The 13,667-nt window shown below is 35.9% G+C and overlaps 2 protein-coding genes across 8 annotated transcripts; both read left to right on the top strand.

Moving 5' to 3' along the window:
* Positions 1-540: 540 nt before the first annotated feature.
* On the top strand, positions 541-10,254 carry LOC126800840 (uncharacterized). Of its 7 annotated transcripts, none has more exons than XM_050528255.1 (17): positions 550-680; positions 866-972; positions 1,072-1,128; positions 2,324-2,402; positions 3,906-3,983; positions 5,232-5,297; positions 5,411-5,469; positions 5,572-5,668; positions 5,847-5,911; positions 6,760-7,186; positions 7,263-7,291; positions 7,397-7,605; positions 7,707-7,825; positions 7,976-8,071; positions 8,151-8,226; positions 8,350-8,503; positions 9,064-10,254. In XM_050528255.1, exons 10-17 carry the CDS (start codon positions 6,934-6,936, stop codon positions 9,235-9,237), a joined length of 1,110 nt encoding a protein of 369 aa, XP_050384212.1. In that variant the 5' UTR covers positions 550-680; positions 866-972; positions 1,072-1,128; positions 2,324-2,402; positions 3,906-3,983; positions 5,232-5,297; positions 5,411-5,469; positions 5,572-5,668; positions 5,847-5,911; positions 6,760-6,933; the 3' UTR covers positions 9,238-10,254. The 7 variants fall into 7 exon arrangements, with proteins under 7 accessions (XP_050384207.1, XP_050384212.1, XP_050384208.1 ...); XM_050528251.1 differs by having other exon boundaries at positions 5,572-5,724; XM_050528252.1 differs by adding an exon at positions 1,821-2,077 and having other exon boundaries at positions 5,572-5,911.
* A 32-nt stretch (positions 10,255-10,286) lies between these two features.
* On the top strand, positions 10,287-13,143 carry LOC126800841 (endo-1,3;1,4-beta-D-glucanase-like). The gene is made up of 7 exons (XM_050528258.1): positions 10,287-10,567; positions 10,732-10,753; positions 10,947-11,070; positions 11,349-11,439; positions 11,642-11,731; positions 12,318-12,418; positions 12,842-13,143. The coding sequence occupies exons 1-7, from the start codon at positions 10,420-10,422 to the stop codon at positions 12,980-12,982; spliced, it is 717 nt and encodes a 238-aa protein (XP_050384215.1). The 5' UTR covers positions 10,287-10,419; the 3' UTR covers positions 12,983-13,143.
* The last annotated feature ends 524 nt before the right edge of the window (positions 13,144-13,667 follow it).

The following is a 13,667-nucleotide window of genomic DNA, read 5'->3' as shown; positions in this document are numbered from 1 at the left end:
CCTCATTGACCGGGGCTTTGCCAAATGGGTTTCCATGATGCGACCGCACACAATCGGTAACAAAAATTAGGTGATTTCAAATATGCAAATGACTTTTGGTGTTCGCATTTTGGTAATGGGTCTTCCCTTATGACATATTAGTGTTGTTTTCGGTTTACCGAAAATTCCGACGGTTAAACGAGTTCCGAATTGGATGAAATTTTTACAGGGTCACTAAATATATATACCGATCATATCTACTGGTGTCGATCGATCCCAAGAAGTTTCCTTAATATAGTTGCTTCATAATGCAATAGTTTTATTCTAAACCTAATAAAATATTTATGTATAATATTTTATTATTTGGCGGGCTTTTACGGGCCGGGCCTTGCGGGCTTTTGGCGGGCCGGCCCGGGTTTCACATCTCTAATTTAAGCCCGGCCCTTTACCCACGGAAACGGGCTTTAGAGGGCTTTCTCGCGGGCCGGGCCGGGTAAAAGCCCGTCGGGCTTGCGGGCTTTTCAGGTTCGCGGGCTAAATGATGAGGCCTAAGTACATCGACAAAGAGAGGAGAGGAAGAACCTAATCGGGTTGGCAGCTGATACACTGTTCATATTGTTCAATCATAGGATTCGTAGCTTTCTGCTATAAGATTCGTAGAAGGAGAGATACATGTGGGAAACGATAGAGATCTGAAGAAGGTGCAGATTTCTTTCTATTTAGGTTCTCAATCTTTTTGTTTTGATTTGTTCTTGGTTCCTCACGGATTGTTTGGATTTGTTCTTTTGGTTTCTTCCTATATTTTTTATTTGGTTTTGGTAAGTGATTTTGTTTTGTTATTTGGTTTCTGTGATGGGATATGGATTGTGGCAATGAATTTGTTCAGGCCACTGAATATTGTGCTTGATAGTGCTTGAGAAAGTTCAGGACCATTTTGAGAAGTTTTTGAGAAGTTGTTGGTCTATTTTGGCATAAATTTTTCAGCAGAAGAAGGTAAGCAATTGGTTTTATTTATATGATGATATAGATTTGTTTTTTACAAAATCATGGTACCAAATTCTTTTCTATAATTGACTGTGTTCTTTGTTCCAGGAGAAGAACGAACTAAGTTTTCAGTCGATTTTGGCATAAAGTTTTTGGCAAACGAAGGTAAGCAATTGGGTTTATTTATATGATGATATAGATCTGTTTTTTACGAAATATGGTACCAAATTAAAATCATGACAGTTCATATATAACGAAAACTCATGCTTACAATTCAAATCAAAACGAAGTATTCATATATGCAATGAAAGAATACTATATGAGAAAATAAGGAACAAGAGAGAGGATTAAATTTATAGCCAGAGGGGTGACCTAGAGATGTACTCTTTCTCAATTTATAAATTTATATATTATCCAACTGTGGTTCATTATATATCCAATTTCGATGTAATACTGTAGGATATATATATATATGCTCTTGGTAAAAAGCTTAATTTCCATGCTCTCAAATTTTACACTAATTGATTAGATTGGTAACTCGGATCCATTTATTTATAACAATTTGAAGGTTGTCTTTGATACTATGACGATTTGTGTGGTATTTAATCTTCTACAAATTTAGTATCTACTATTTTTCAGTTTTGTAGGTTTGATTTTGTATGCTTAGGGGTTGGGAGAAATAGAAAGCAAGGGGATACACACTATACGGATAAAAGAGTAATATGAAATGGGGTTTTTGTGAAAAGAAATGGGACTGTCACTTGGTTAGAGGTTACATTTTCTTTTAGTTAGGGGTTATATTTTGGTAATTCTACGATGAATTGGGTTTGCACTTATGATTTTGGCTTTACACGCAGGTGTTTCTATCTTTCTGATTTTAATGTTATGTTACCCATTTAAGCTGTAATGGGGATCTGACGGGATGAGTTGTTAGGTTTTTTCGTTCCCATATTGAAGCTTACGTTTGAAAGGATTAGTATTATCAGAGTTCTGTGTTTCTCTTTGATTTCCTTTCAATGTTCTATTCCAGTAGTTAGCGCTTAATCATCAAGATCAGATAATATTTTAGTTTTCAGGTGAGGACTTGTAGTAAGTATTTTTGCCAAAACCAAAGGTAAGCCTTTGGATTTTGCCGGCTGAGATAGGATTCCATTACAAAAATAGGGATAATACAGACTTCTTAATCTATTAGATTTAACTTGCATATAAAATGATGCCTTTGTTAAGTTTTCATTTTTTTGGATGGAGATTTTGTTCTGGGTTGTGTAAAATTGATTAACTAGCTGCAGCGTTTTGGATTGAATCAACAGTGGATCAACTTCGTGTTGCATAATATTTTTTGTTTTGTTTTTCATTTTAGTTTTGAGAAGTCTAGAAGGCCTGCTGCATATGTGCTAGGAGGGGGCACAAAACACAGAAGATCTGTTCACATATAGCATGTATGATTCCTCTTCCTTGACTTAAGAGTGCTTTATTAGGATACATGCATTCAGAGATAATTTAAAGTAATCACAAGTGATACTCAATCAATTTGCTAACATTTAACTAAATCAATATGTCAATTATTTGAAACTGGGGAATGTTCCTTCCCTGTACAACAAACAAGTCAGTAAATCTGAAGTGCGAGACTAATCATCTTATATGCCACTTGATGTTAATACAAATGATTTTAAAAAATTTCAATGTTTGTAGTATTACATAGGTTGTGTATGTCCTTTTGATACAAAAAAAAAAAAACAAAGGACTGTTATTAATTTAAGTGTTGTGTATAAGTTGTCCCTAATCTTTCTATAATAATGGATGAGACAGAAATATTTGCCTTTTGAAAGTTGAAGTTTGTTGCCCCAACCTTCTCAACTGCCATAGCCAATGCCAAGCAGTATCCAAAATCTTAATTGAAATTTTATAATCCTATTGGTTGCATTTTACGGTGAATTGAAATTGTGTTCAGCTGGGACTTATCTTATTCCATGGATTTCTCAGAGCTCATTTTGCTTATGTTTACCTCACTTATCATTCTTAGAAGCTCATATTGTCTACTACTCATACTTAAAAATATCTGTTGATTTCCATTGTTGTCTACTCACTTATCATTCCGCAGCGGAGCATTTCTTATCTTGAACAATATGGCTCCAGCTTCAATTTAACATGCATGTATATGTACATGTATGTTATATATTTCCCTTTGCGATTATTTCCACTTGTGATCTCCATCAACAAATATGAACATACACAATAACCGCGGCGAAGCGCGGGCTTGCACCTAATATATTATACGCCGGTTGCAATTCCAACAGTGTAGCAACAATATCGCTACAGTGCACTGCAGTCGGTTTATAAACAGTGTCAGCTCGGCTCGGCTTACGCGGAAATCACGAAACTGTCCTCAAGAGAAAGTGAAAACAATAGGTTATGGGGAGTTCCGGATTTTAATGATGCCTTTACTTTCGATCTCCTCTTGCTCCATCTGCATCTCTCTCCCTTCTCTCGGCATCTTTCTCCTCTAAAAAAACCCCTTCATTTGTTTGGTGATTATAGTGAAATAGATTGAATTTCATTTGTGTGTCTCCCTTCTCCTTCTCTGAGTGCTCTCTTCGTCCTGTCTCTCTTTGTGATTGTAGGTGGTTTAGTTTGGGTTTCTCTTCCTCATCTTCAGTTTTTTTCTCTTTGTTTCTCTGAGGAAAACTGATGTTGCTAATCTCATCTCTTTTTCAGAGGGATTTACTTTCGATTGAGATTTGAAATTTACTCTGAATTTTGGATTTGGGATTGTAATATTTTAGGGTTTGAACCGTCATTAGCGAGCTCGGTTGTTTCTCCTCCTCTTGCTCTTCATGTCATCGCTGAAATATAATTTTTGTGCTGGAGTTAGATATTTGTAATTGGATTTTGGTCAAGGATATTATGTTGATTGTGGAGTTGATAAGTTGTGTGATATGCAGGCCATAGGATTTACGTCGACTGTTCGGGTGATTTGGTCCACTCAAAGACATTTACTTGCCAAGGGAGTATTATATTGGGTGAGCATGCTTTTCATTTTCGGAAATTAGGATGTCTAGAAACACAATATGCTTATCTTTTTAGGAATTGGTGGTATGGTGGTAGTGCATATATTTTTGTTTTTGATTTGTTTTGTTATTTGGTTTATGTGATGTGATATGGATTGTGGGAATGAATTTTTCAAATTGAAATAACATTCGTGGTTTCTGATTCGATTTGGAGTATGAGTATGGGATTCTGTTGACGAGAGGATCTCCTGGGCTGAGAGTTCTATAAAAAAACATGTTCTTTGATGTCTTCTTTTCTCTGTAAGATAGGTTTTGGCTTATGCAATTCTCATCAATTCGATCACAAACCTCATGAAACACTTCAAGGACCAAATCATTGTAGTAACCAACTGGCTCACCATTAAGCTTAGCAAAGGGATAAAACTGGACAGAAGCATGATATGTTAATATCTCTAACACTGCATTAAAGACGTCTATGCAATATCCAATAGCATTGGTTGTGTTGGTGATAGGATCACATGTCACATGTAATAGTCCCTAAACCCCATTATTCACAAGAACTAGAACTTTCAACTAATTCTCAAGTGTGGGAAATTGCCAACCAGAGAGAGAGAGAGAGAGAGAGAGAGAGAGAGCACGTACTATAAAACAATCTTTTGTTTCTTGGTGGTGGAATTACTATCAATATCTAAGATAATCGAATTATTGTCGCCATAAACTGGTGGAGATGAATAGTGTAATGCAGTTGGTATGTTAGGAATTATCTAATGATTATATGTTATGAAGAGTATTTTGATTAAGATCCACTCTTTCACGTGTCTGAAATCGTTTTTTGCTCTCAGTTATTAGGTGTCACAACTCAAAATATGTTGTTCAATGGCAGTAGCATATGTATGAGGGTAATAGAAAGTTCAGTTCAATAGAAACATGATGTTGCACGTGCATATTTTATAAGGTTTTCTTGCAAAATTAAAGATGAACTTAGAACTAGAGGAAAGAATAATGATACCGGTAATAAAGCAATGTGCACCTAGCTTTTAAGTTTGTTAGAATTTTTTTAGGAAAATTTTGTTAGGATTTTACCACAGTTAGTATTTGAATTTAAATCCCTTGAAGTTTGTTTGGTTTCTTCCAAGTCCGGCTACCACTTCCAAAAATAAAATGTCTTATAATCTCAGTCCCTCTTTTTCTATCAATTCAGATATGCTTATGTACTTTTTAATTCTCTTAATGTTTGAATCATTTATTACTTTTTTTCAGGACACAACATCCTTTAGATGAAATCAATAGCCTGCAAATCCCTTCCCTTAGACTCCATTGAATGAGGTATGCTTACGTTGACTGAAAAAAACTACTTTTGGTGCTTGAAACATATATCCCTTTACTGCCTAAAATACCAATATTCTCACTTATCGTTCATTATATCCACATATCTTCAGGTTCGATTCCTAGATAAGGTGTTTTAGCAGATCCTAAACTTCTTAGCAGGCATTTTCGGGTAAAAAGCTAAATCATGAACAATATTTCAACTTAGACTATTGTAAACACTCATTGTTTAATGTTTCCAGATCAACTAATTGGGTTATTTTTATTGTAAAAGTACTAGCTTAGTTATCCATTTGTCAATTTTCATTACTGAAAATGAAGGACAACTGTTAGAGTGGAAAAGCAAGAGCTGAACTTTGCTACTTCAACAAGTGGTTTGTCGGCAACATTTCTACACTTAAATGCATGTTATTATTCTATTTGTTTGGTATGTGTATGAGATATTTTTCCTTTGAGATGCAAATGCGTTATTCAATATTACTCTTTTACCTTCAGGATATCATATTACTAATACAGAGTGTCACCCACAATGTTTGTTTCTTATTTCAGGGACCATCATTTTACTTCGAAAAGTGTTCTGACCGATTCTCCATCATCTAGGACTCTGATAACAGGTATTAACTATATGCTCAAACTTCATGTAATCATTAATTATTTTTTAATACAAATACAATCATTTACTATAATTCTTCATGTGTTTTTATTTCTCCATCATCTATTACAACCAAACTAATGTTTGTTTAGTAATGTCGATAGGATCTAAGATGGAGCAATAATTATGTGAATACTATTCTTTATTAACTTTATATGTTGCATCTATGTAAGAAGATTGCATAGTTGTAGGCATTGCGCAAAAATTGCAAATTGTTATCAGTAATGTGGTGATAGATATCATGTTAAAAAGGTACATATTCAAGTTATCTTTGTTTTGATTTCTTTCTTTCTTTTCTCATTATTTTTTCCTCCACAGATATAAAACATACATGATGATTAAAGATGAGGGCAATAAAGCAACAATGTTACTAACAGGAAGGCAACCAAAATTGTTACTTGGTTTTGAGTTTTGACTATGTTTTGATGAGCAAGAGAATCTATGAAACTAAGAAATTTTGAATATTGATGCAAACTTTTGGGTTAACACCAATATATAATAGACCACCAACCCCTTTTTGTATCTAATTTTTACTAATCAAACTTCTATTTCCATGTTTTTCTCCATTGACTTGATTTTAATCGGCATAAACCCGCAGCGGAGCGCGGGCAAAGTGTCTAGTATATATATATATGTTTGTATAGCATGATAATTACAGTTTAGTTACCCATTGGCATCAAGAGTTATGTTAATTGACTCATGTATGTAAAATCGTTTTCAGAAAATAATCACCGATAATCGTTAGTTATCCCGGTAGTTTCACATGATATATTGTTGATGCCCGAATAACATACTACCCCCGATTGATAGGTATAAATAGCCCCGAGTGGAGGCAGTTCCGAACTGAAAGTGAAGTGAAATCCCCAGTTTCCCCAGTCCCACAAATCTTGATAGAAAACAAACCCACCACCAACTTCTCTCTCCCTCGTTCTTCCATCAACCAACAGAGGCCTTCATTCTTCAACCCACGAAATTCACAAGACGATGAACACGACACTTCATTTTATGATGTCCATGGAATTCTGGAGAATGGGCTTCCTATGGACTCTCAGTCTTCTCATCTCTTACTGGAACCTCCTCTTCGCCTCCCCTCCTCCTCCTCCTCCTCCTCCTCCTCCTCCTCCTCCTCCATCGTTCCAATCAACAAAGCCCCTCTGCATCATCACCGGTGCTACTTCCGGACTCGGCGCCGCCGCCGCCCACGCTCTCTCTGCTCGCGGCTTCTTCGTTGTTCTCGGTAATCACATTGTTCAATTTATTCACTGCTTCCTTAATTTATAAGAGTCGTAATCGATTTCTGTGTATTAATACAGTTGGACGCTCGTTTCACTTGTTAGAAAAGGTATGTAATCTCCGGGGGACTTGGAATTTATTTAGTTTTGGTTTTGGTTTTCGAAAAGGTGAGAGTTTGGTCGGAATTATTTGGTGGTGTTTTTTTTGGATGCAGACGATGGTGGAGATTAAGAGGAAGAATGGGAGTGCGCAACTGAAAGCTTTCGAGGTTGATCTATCATCATTGCAGTCGGTTTTTGAGTTTAGAGACTCCTTAGAGCAGTGGCTTTCCGATTCGCAAATGCACTGCTCGGTCCAGCTCCTGATTAACAATGCTGGAATACTTGCTACGTCGTCGAGATTCACCGCTGAGGGCTATGATCAGTAATGACTTGATCTGATCTTTTTTTTTTGGGTTCTGATATAAGGAATGTAGTCTTGTTTGCTGATGAGGTTGTCTTGTTTTTACTTAATATGTTTGCTAGGATGATGGCTACAAACTACTTGAGTGCGTTTGCTCTTAGTAAGCTATTGTTACTGCTTCTCAGAAACAGCCTAACTCCTTCTCGTTTAGTGAATGTCACATCTTTCACACATCGAAGTGGTCAGTGACAATCTTTTGAGTATGTGATGTTGGATCATTTTCATGAGTAGAGTTTGGTTTTATAAAGTTTCTTCATTTTCTACTTTTGTTGGATTGTTTTACGAAATTAGGATTTTTTTTTACTGTCCGCTGATGTTCTCTCGCTTTCAGTATCTAATATACAGGCTGACAAGGAGATAGTTTCTGGGAAGTGCTTCAGCAGATTAAAAAGATACCCATTTGCTCATGTGTATGAGAATTCCAAATGTAAGTTCTAGATGTTATTATTGTAGAATAGCTCCTATGTGTCTATTATAGTGCAACCTGCCCCATTTTGTCTTGACAGTGTTCCTGCTGCTATTCTCCTATGAGCTTCATCGCCAACTTGACTTGATGGACATATCTCGTCACATCTCTGTCAAGTACGTGTTTACAAGCATTTTTTTTGGTTCTGGGAAGAGTTGTGCTGAATTCTTTTCTACGATCATGCATGAGATGCTATTTTAAATATCTCATGTTAAATACGGTTTTATTTGGTTTTGAAGTGCTGTAGATCCTGGTGTTGTTGAAACCAACATGATGCGAGAAATTCCTCCATTCCTATCCAGTTTGGCTTTTAAAGTCTTGAGAAGTCTTTGCCTCTTGCAGTCACCTGAGGCTGGAATTAGCTCCATTCTTGACGCAGCACTTGCTCCACCAGTAAGCTTATTCTATTTCTGTACTTATGCAGCTTGTTATGTGTTGTGAATGTCTGTCCTGGTCTATTGATCTTATTTGTTCCAAACGTAATAAGAAGTTCTAAGCCAAAGAATCTCATTAATTATCCCCGTAACAGTTTATAGGATATATCTTGATGACAATAAACCTTATCCAGTGATAAAGGGGTTTAACGTTTAAATTGCTCTGGCCTACAGTGTAAAAACTGATTATTTCTCATTGAAAGTATTATTGTCAAGCTTTACTATTTGTTATGCTTTAGTATAATTGTTGGTGGGAATGGCATTTCAAAAAAGGCTGTAACAGGTCACTGGACAATTGCTATATGTATTCTTTAAGTTCCAAGGAATTTGTGCATTATGGCTTACATTAGTGTCCAAAACATCTTGGTTTAATTTTTTTACTGTTTATAAAGAAAAATACTGGTAGTAACTGCAGTGGTGGGTGTTCTCCAGTAAATGTTGATACATTAATGGATTACAGTGAAATTTCACTCTTCAGACCTCGGAAAATACTCATCTGATCCACTGTGTTAATTTTAGGAAACATCTGGAGTTTACTTCTTCGGTGGAAAGGGCAACACTGTCAGCTCTTCAATGCTTTCATATGATGCCAAACTTGCAAAGGAACTTTGGAATACATCTTCTGATCTATTTTTAGAGTTACAGCTTGCTTTCAAGGAATCCTCCCCTTCTGTGTTGAACTTTGTATCATAGGTTAAAAGTCAGTTTATGTATGATGGATGTGTCAATGAACAGGGTTTGAGTTGGTGCAGATAGATGCTTTTAGGTGAAAGTAATCTGTCGGACTTCACTATGTCTTCCAATGCCTTCCCCATATGACCAGTTCATCATTGTGCCTAGCTCAGTAATTTGCCTCTGAAAGATTGTATTATAGCAGCGTGGGGTACACTTAGGAAACGGTGGCCTAACATTACAGCAGCATAGATTGTAGAATAGCAGTATAGAGTGGATAGCTGACTATTGGAGGGTCAAAGACATCTCAAAAAGTTACAAAGAAGTTATTTTTGGCTGTGGCTCATTGAAGGAAAGAAACCATACAGATTTTGGAAATGTGATTGGTTATTTATAAGTCATATATATGTCTATTATCCCAGTGGGAGCAGACTTTGCTCCTTCATACTTAATCCATAATCTTTCACTTACCCATAAGTGGCATCACCCTAGTTAGCTTTTTCTTGATTGTTGTTTGGTTTCTGTTGTCCAACATGACAGACTTGTACTGAATCCTTACTGTCCAATTTTGGCCGACTTCTAGTGATGAATCAGTGACATGAGGTAGCACTTGTTGACACAGGCCCTCATCTTTCTGCTCTGAACGTATTTTGATTTTCTTTTCTTTTACAGTACTTGTAATATAATTCTTTGCAATTTCTTCCTTTTGTTTGAGTTTTGACAGATCATATTCGTCTATTGTCTATAAATTGATAATGAAAACATGTCAAGGAAGAAAAAATTAACCTGATTTTTGAATAGTTGGCTGAGAATTCTATGAAAGAAAGTGTTATATGGACTTGGTCAGACTAACTTGGGCAACAAACTGAGCATCAACCATTAAAAGAATAAAAAATGTTCAAGTTCTAGTATCCGCTATTAAACTTTATTGATTATTTACTTAATTTCTCTGATTCGGTATGGCACATACGTAATTATATTGTATATATATTCATCTTGTCAAGAATTCCCCACAAAATCATGTATTTAAAGCATACAGGGGGTGACTGAATAAGAGGGTGGTTGACTCCTTTATTCTGCTACTAGCTTATTAGTTCCATTTGCCATCATCCTCTCCTAAAAGTCTTATACCTACAGAAGAGTTTTTGCTCTTATTTTTCTACTTCGGTCTGAAGGATTTAGTCTGCACTGGTCAGAGAAGCAATGGCAGGCTCTCAGTGCTGTTCTAACCCACCAATTATCAACACAAGCTATGGTTCAGGCTGTGCTGAAAAATATGGAGGCCTTGATGTCTATGCCATGGGCTCTCCCAACTCCAAGCGCGCTATTCTTCTTATCTCTGATGTTTTTGGTACTTGCCTGCATCCTCAGCAATTGTCTTTTTTATGTTTCAGTGAAGTATTAGGAATAAAGTTGAATCATTAAGTCCCTGTTTTTGTTTGTTTCACAAGAAGATGTGCACGAAATACCTTATGATGATGACCTTATAATATATGTATTTGACTTACCCTGCAGGATATGGAGCTCCCAACTTGAGGTAATGAGCTATTTCTACCTGGATTCTGCTATGCTTGACCTGTGCTTCTACTTTTGAGATAATTTGATTTCTCAATACAAAACAATGAGTACATGGAGGACTGTAGTATATGCATGAAAACAAATAATCTGTGTGTTCAAGACTGGTTACACTGTTACATGTTTCCTAAGAACTTATGCATTTCCTCTTTAAGGAAGCTTGCAGGAAGAGTTGCTGCTTCTGGATACTTTGTTGTAGTTCCAGACTTCTTCTATGGAGATCTGTTTGTGTATGACAATAACAGGCCTCTAGCAGTCTGGTTAAAGGATCATGAAACGGTTTGTTCTTGCTCTGTTATGGATTTCTGACTTTTTTTATTAATTAACTTATGTTCATCTGTAATGTTGAGGCATAATTAGAGATATACATTTTTGGTCTGCATGCAATATTAGTTTTTCCCTGCTGCCTTTTTCTTTTCTTTTTTTGCTTTACACCTAGCATCAATTAATGAAAACACCTAAGGTCTATAGTAGCTATTTAAAAAGTTGATGGTCACAAACTTGTGCATATATGTCGCATAGTTTAGTTATAGATTTTTTGTCTAAGCATTGATCAGGTTAAGGGATTTGAAGATGCAAAATCAGTGATTGACACTCTTGTAGGCAAAGGTTTTTATGCTATTGGAGCTGCAGGCTTCTGTTGGGGTGGTGAGTATGGTTGATACATTTTTGTACAGATATCTTCTCCTTTTTCTGTGTTTTGTTAACTTTTATAATTGTTGTCATCATTTCCACTATGTATTCTATAGTCAGCCACATTTTTAAATTAACTTGTAGTTTCCCCTATTTTAATTCTTCGGAAACTTCAAACATAGCAGCTGACTAAACTAGAAACTTTTTGTTATCTCAGCCATGGTAGTCACCGAACTTGCAAAGTCTGAGTTGATCCAAGCTGCTGTGCTGTTGCATCCCCCATTTACTTCTGTCGATGATATTGAGAGTATGACTTCCACTACTTTAGTGTTTTAAAGCAATATTTTAATTGCATTATGACAAGTCGAACAACAGGGATCATTTTTCTTTGATTAATTCATTGAACTGATATAGATATTAAAGCATTACAAAACCAGGTCACACCAACACAGTAGTGTCTTTTTATAAGCACTGTACCAATAAAATAGTGATTCATGTGTAGTAGTACTTGACCAAATTGATTGGAATGACGAGACAAAATTGGATCATACTTGATGTATTGTCATACCCAGAATAAGAAATTGATCTTGACTATCAAAATGGGTTAACTAATGCTCACCAAGATTATAATCAGTCTAATGGTAGCTGGAGTTGTTATAGTTCTTATGGAATTCAGGATCAACCAACAGCATTTGTGTTATATTCAGTGCTTTCATTTGATGGTTAGGTTGGCGTTTTAAGAATGCTATGTTTACAGTGCACTCTATCATTAGTTGACAGTTGACAATTGTTTCACCAATAATATTCTGCAATGTTTGTTATCACAAATTTGGCAGATTATTATTCTCTCACAGGTCGAAAGACAAATGGTAAATACTTTACTTGATCAACAGGGGTTAAATCTCCTATTGCTATTCTGGGAGCTGAGATTGACAACTACTCTCCACCGGAACTCGTGATGAAGTTTGAGGAGATATTAAATGCTAAACCCCAGGTGCAGAGACCTTCCTTTCTCTTTTCTTTTAGTCTTGTTATGAGGATTTTTCTCATCCTTCAATGATTGATGCACAATAATCTAAAAAATGAGACTATTTGGGAGTAATAATTCCATATGTAGGGAGTCACCTTATATAAAGATTAAGATAATGGTTCAATCCCTGTATCTGGATATGAATTACAAGGGGGAAACGAAAAATAGAGAAAATAATAAAAGAATGAATGTTAGATCATTTTTTGCACTACTGCATATACTATTTCAAACCTGTCTGGCTGTCTCCAATGTATTGATCTATCTAGTGTTTTTCATTTTGGTTTAAATAGTTTACCAATTGTTTTAATCTTTTTATTCAAAACTCCCTTGAGCACTTTTTTTTTCTCTTATCTTAACTGAAAAAAAAATCTGTTCTCTTATCTATAGGTTGATAGCTATGTAAAAATCTTCCCAGAAGTTGCTCATGGTTGGGCTGTGAGGTACGATGTTGACGATGAAGCAGCTACACAGCGTGCAGAGGAAGCTCATAATGACATGTTGCAGTGGTTTGCTAAGCATGTCAAGTAAATTATTCTCCTTCTCTTTCTGTTTCTGATGCGAACAATATGGATTCATATGATTGTTGGAACTTATATCCAGCTAGAAGTCATAACATCATACCTAATAATTTGATACTCTGCATTCAAAAGGTCAACTTATTTTGATTATAGTGAATGCGTTTGCTAGAGTCTCTTGTGTATATAGTCGACATAATGGGGAACAATGTACTCATTTCAAGTTCGAGAAGAAAATACCCAGATGTGTAACCACTTAATCCTTATGAATGCATCCTCTTATTATACACTCGGTTAAGGCTAATAGATGCTGAACTCGTGGCAGATGCCAGATAGTACTTAGTTTCATCGATTTAGATTTCAGAGTAGATGTTAAGACCCCATATATGTATATCTGGGTTCTAAAATTGATAATGCTGGGTGAATCAGAGTTTTGGATCTAACACATCATTTACTGAAAATATTGTTAGGTTGAACTCTCTGTTATGCCCAGGACTGGTTTGCAGGTGGTATCTAAACCAGTGGTTCACCTAGAACTTAGAATGAGTCCAAAGAAAAAAAAACAGTGGTTCAGTCTTTCTTTGATGATAGTATAGATGAAACACTTCTCGGATAAGGGGAAACATAGGAGGTAGAAAGTAATTCGTTCCATACTCCCAAGACTGTGTTTTAGTTGGGCACTGGAAATAAATCGAGGA

Source organism: Argentina anserina, chromosome 6, assembly GCF_933775445.1.
Source record: "Argentina anserina chromosome 6, drPotAnse1.1, whole genome shotgun sequence".
In the NCBI taxonomy this organism is placed as follows: Eukaryota; Viridiplantae; Streptophyta; class Magnoliopsida; order Rosales; family Rosaceae; genus Argentina; species Argentina anserina.
The sequence above is the reverse complement of the archived record's forward strand: the minus strand, read 5'-3'. Positions and strand labels throughout refer to the sequence as shown.

What these genes read in the sequence shown, in the direction of transcription:
- LOC126800840 (XM_050528250.1), top strand. Translation starts at nt 6,934, where the DNA reads ATGAACACGACACTTCATTTTATGATGTCCATGGAATTCTGGAGAATG. An exon ending in CGGCTTCTTCGTTGTTCTCG is followed by an intron (nt 7,187 to 7,262) that starts GTAATCACATTG and finishes GTATTAATACAG; the next exon opens with TTGGACGCTCGTTTCACTTG. An exon ending in TGTGTATGAGAATTCCAAAT is followed by an intron (nt 8,072 to 8,150) that starts GTAAGTTCTAGA and finishes TTGTCTTGACAG; the next exon opens with TGTTCCTGCTGCTATTCTCC.
- LOC126800841 (XM_050528258.1), top strand. Translation starts at nt 10,420, where the DNA reads ATGGCAGGCTCTCAGTGCTGTTCTAACCCACCAATTATCAACACAAGC. An exon ending in TATGGAGCTCCCAACTTGAG is followed by an intron (nt 10,754 to 10,946) that starts GTAATGAGCTAT and finishes TTCCTCTTTAAG; the next exon opens with GAAGCTTGCAGGAAGAGTTG. An exon ending in TATTAAATGCTAAACCCCAG is followed by an intron (nt 12,419 to 12,841) that starts GTGCAGAGACCT and finishes TCTTATCTATAG; the next exon opens with GTTGATAGCTATGTAAAAAT.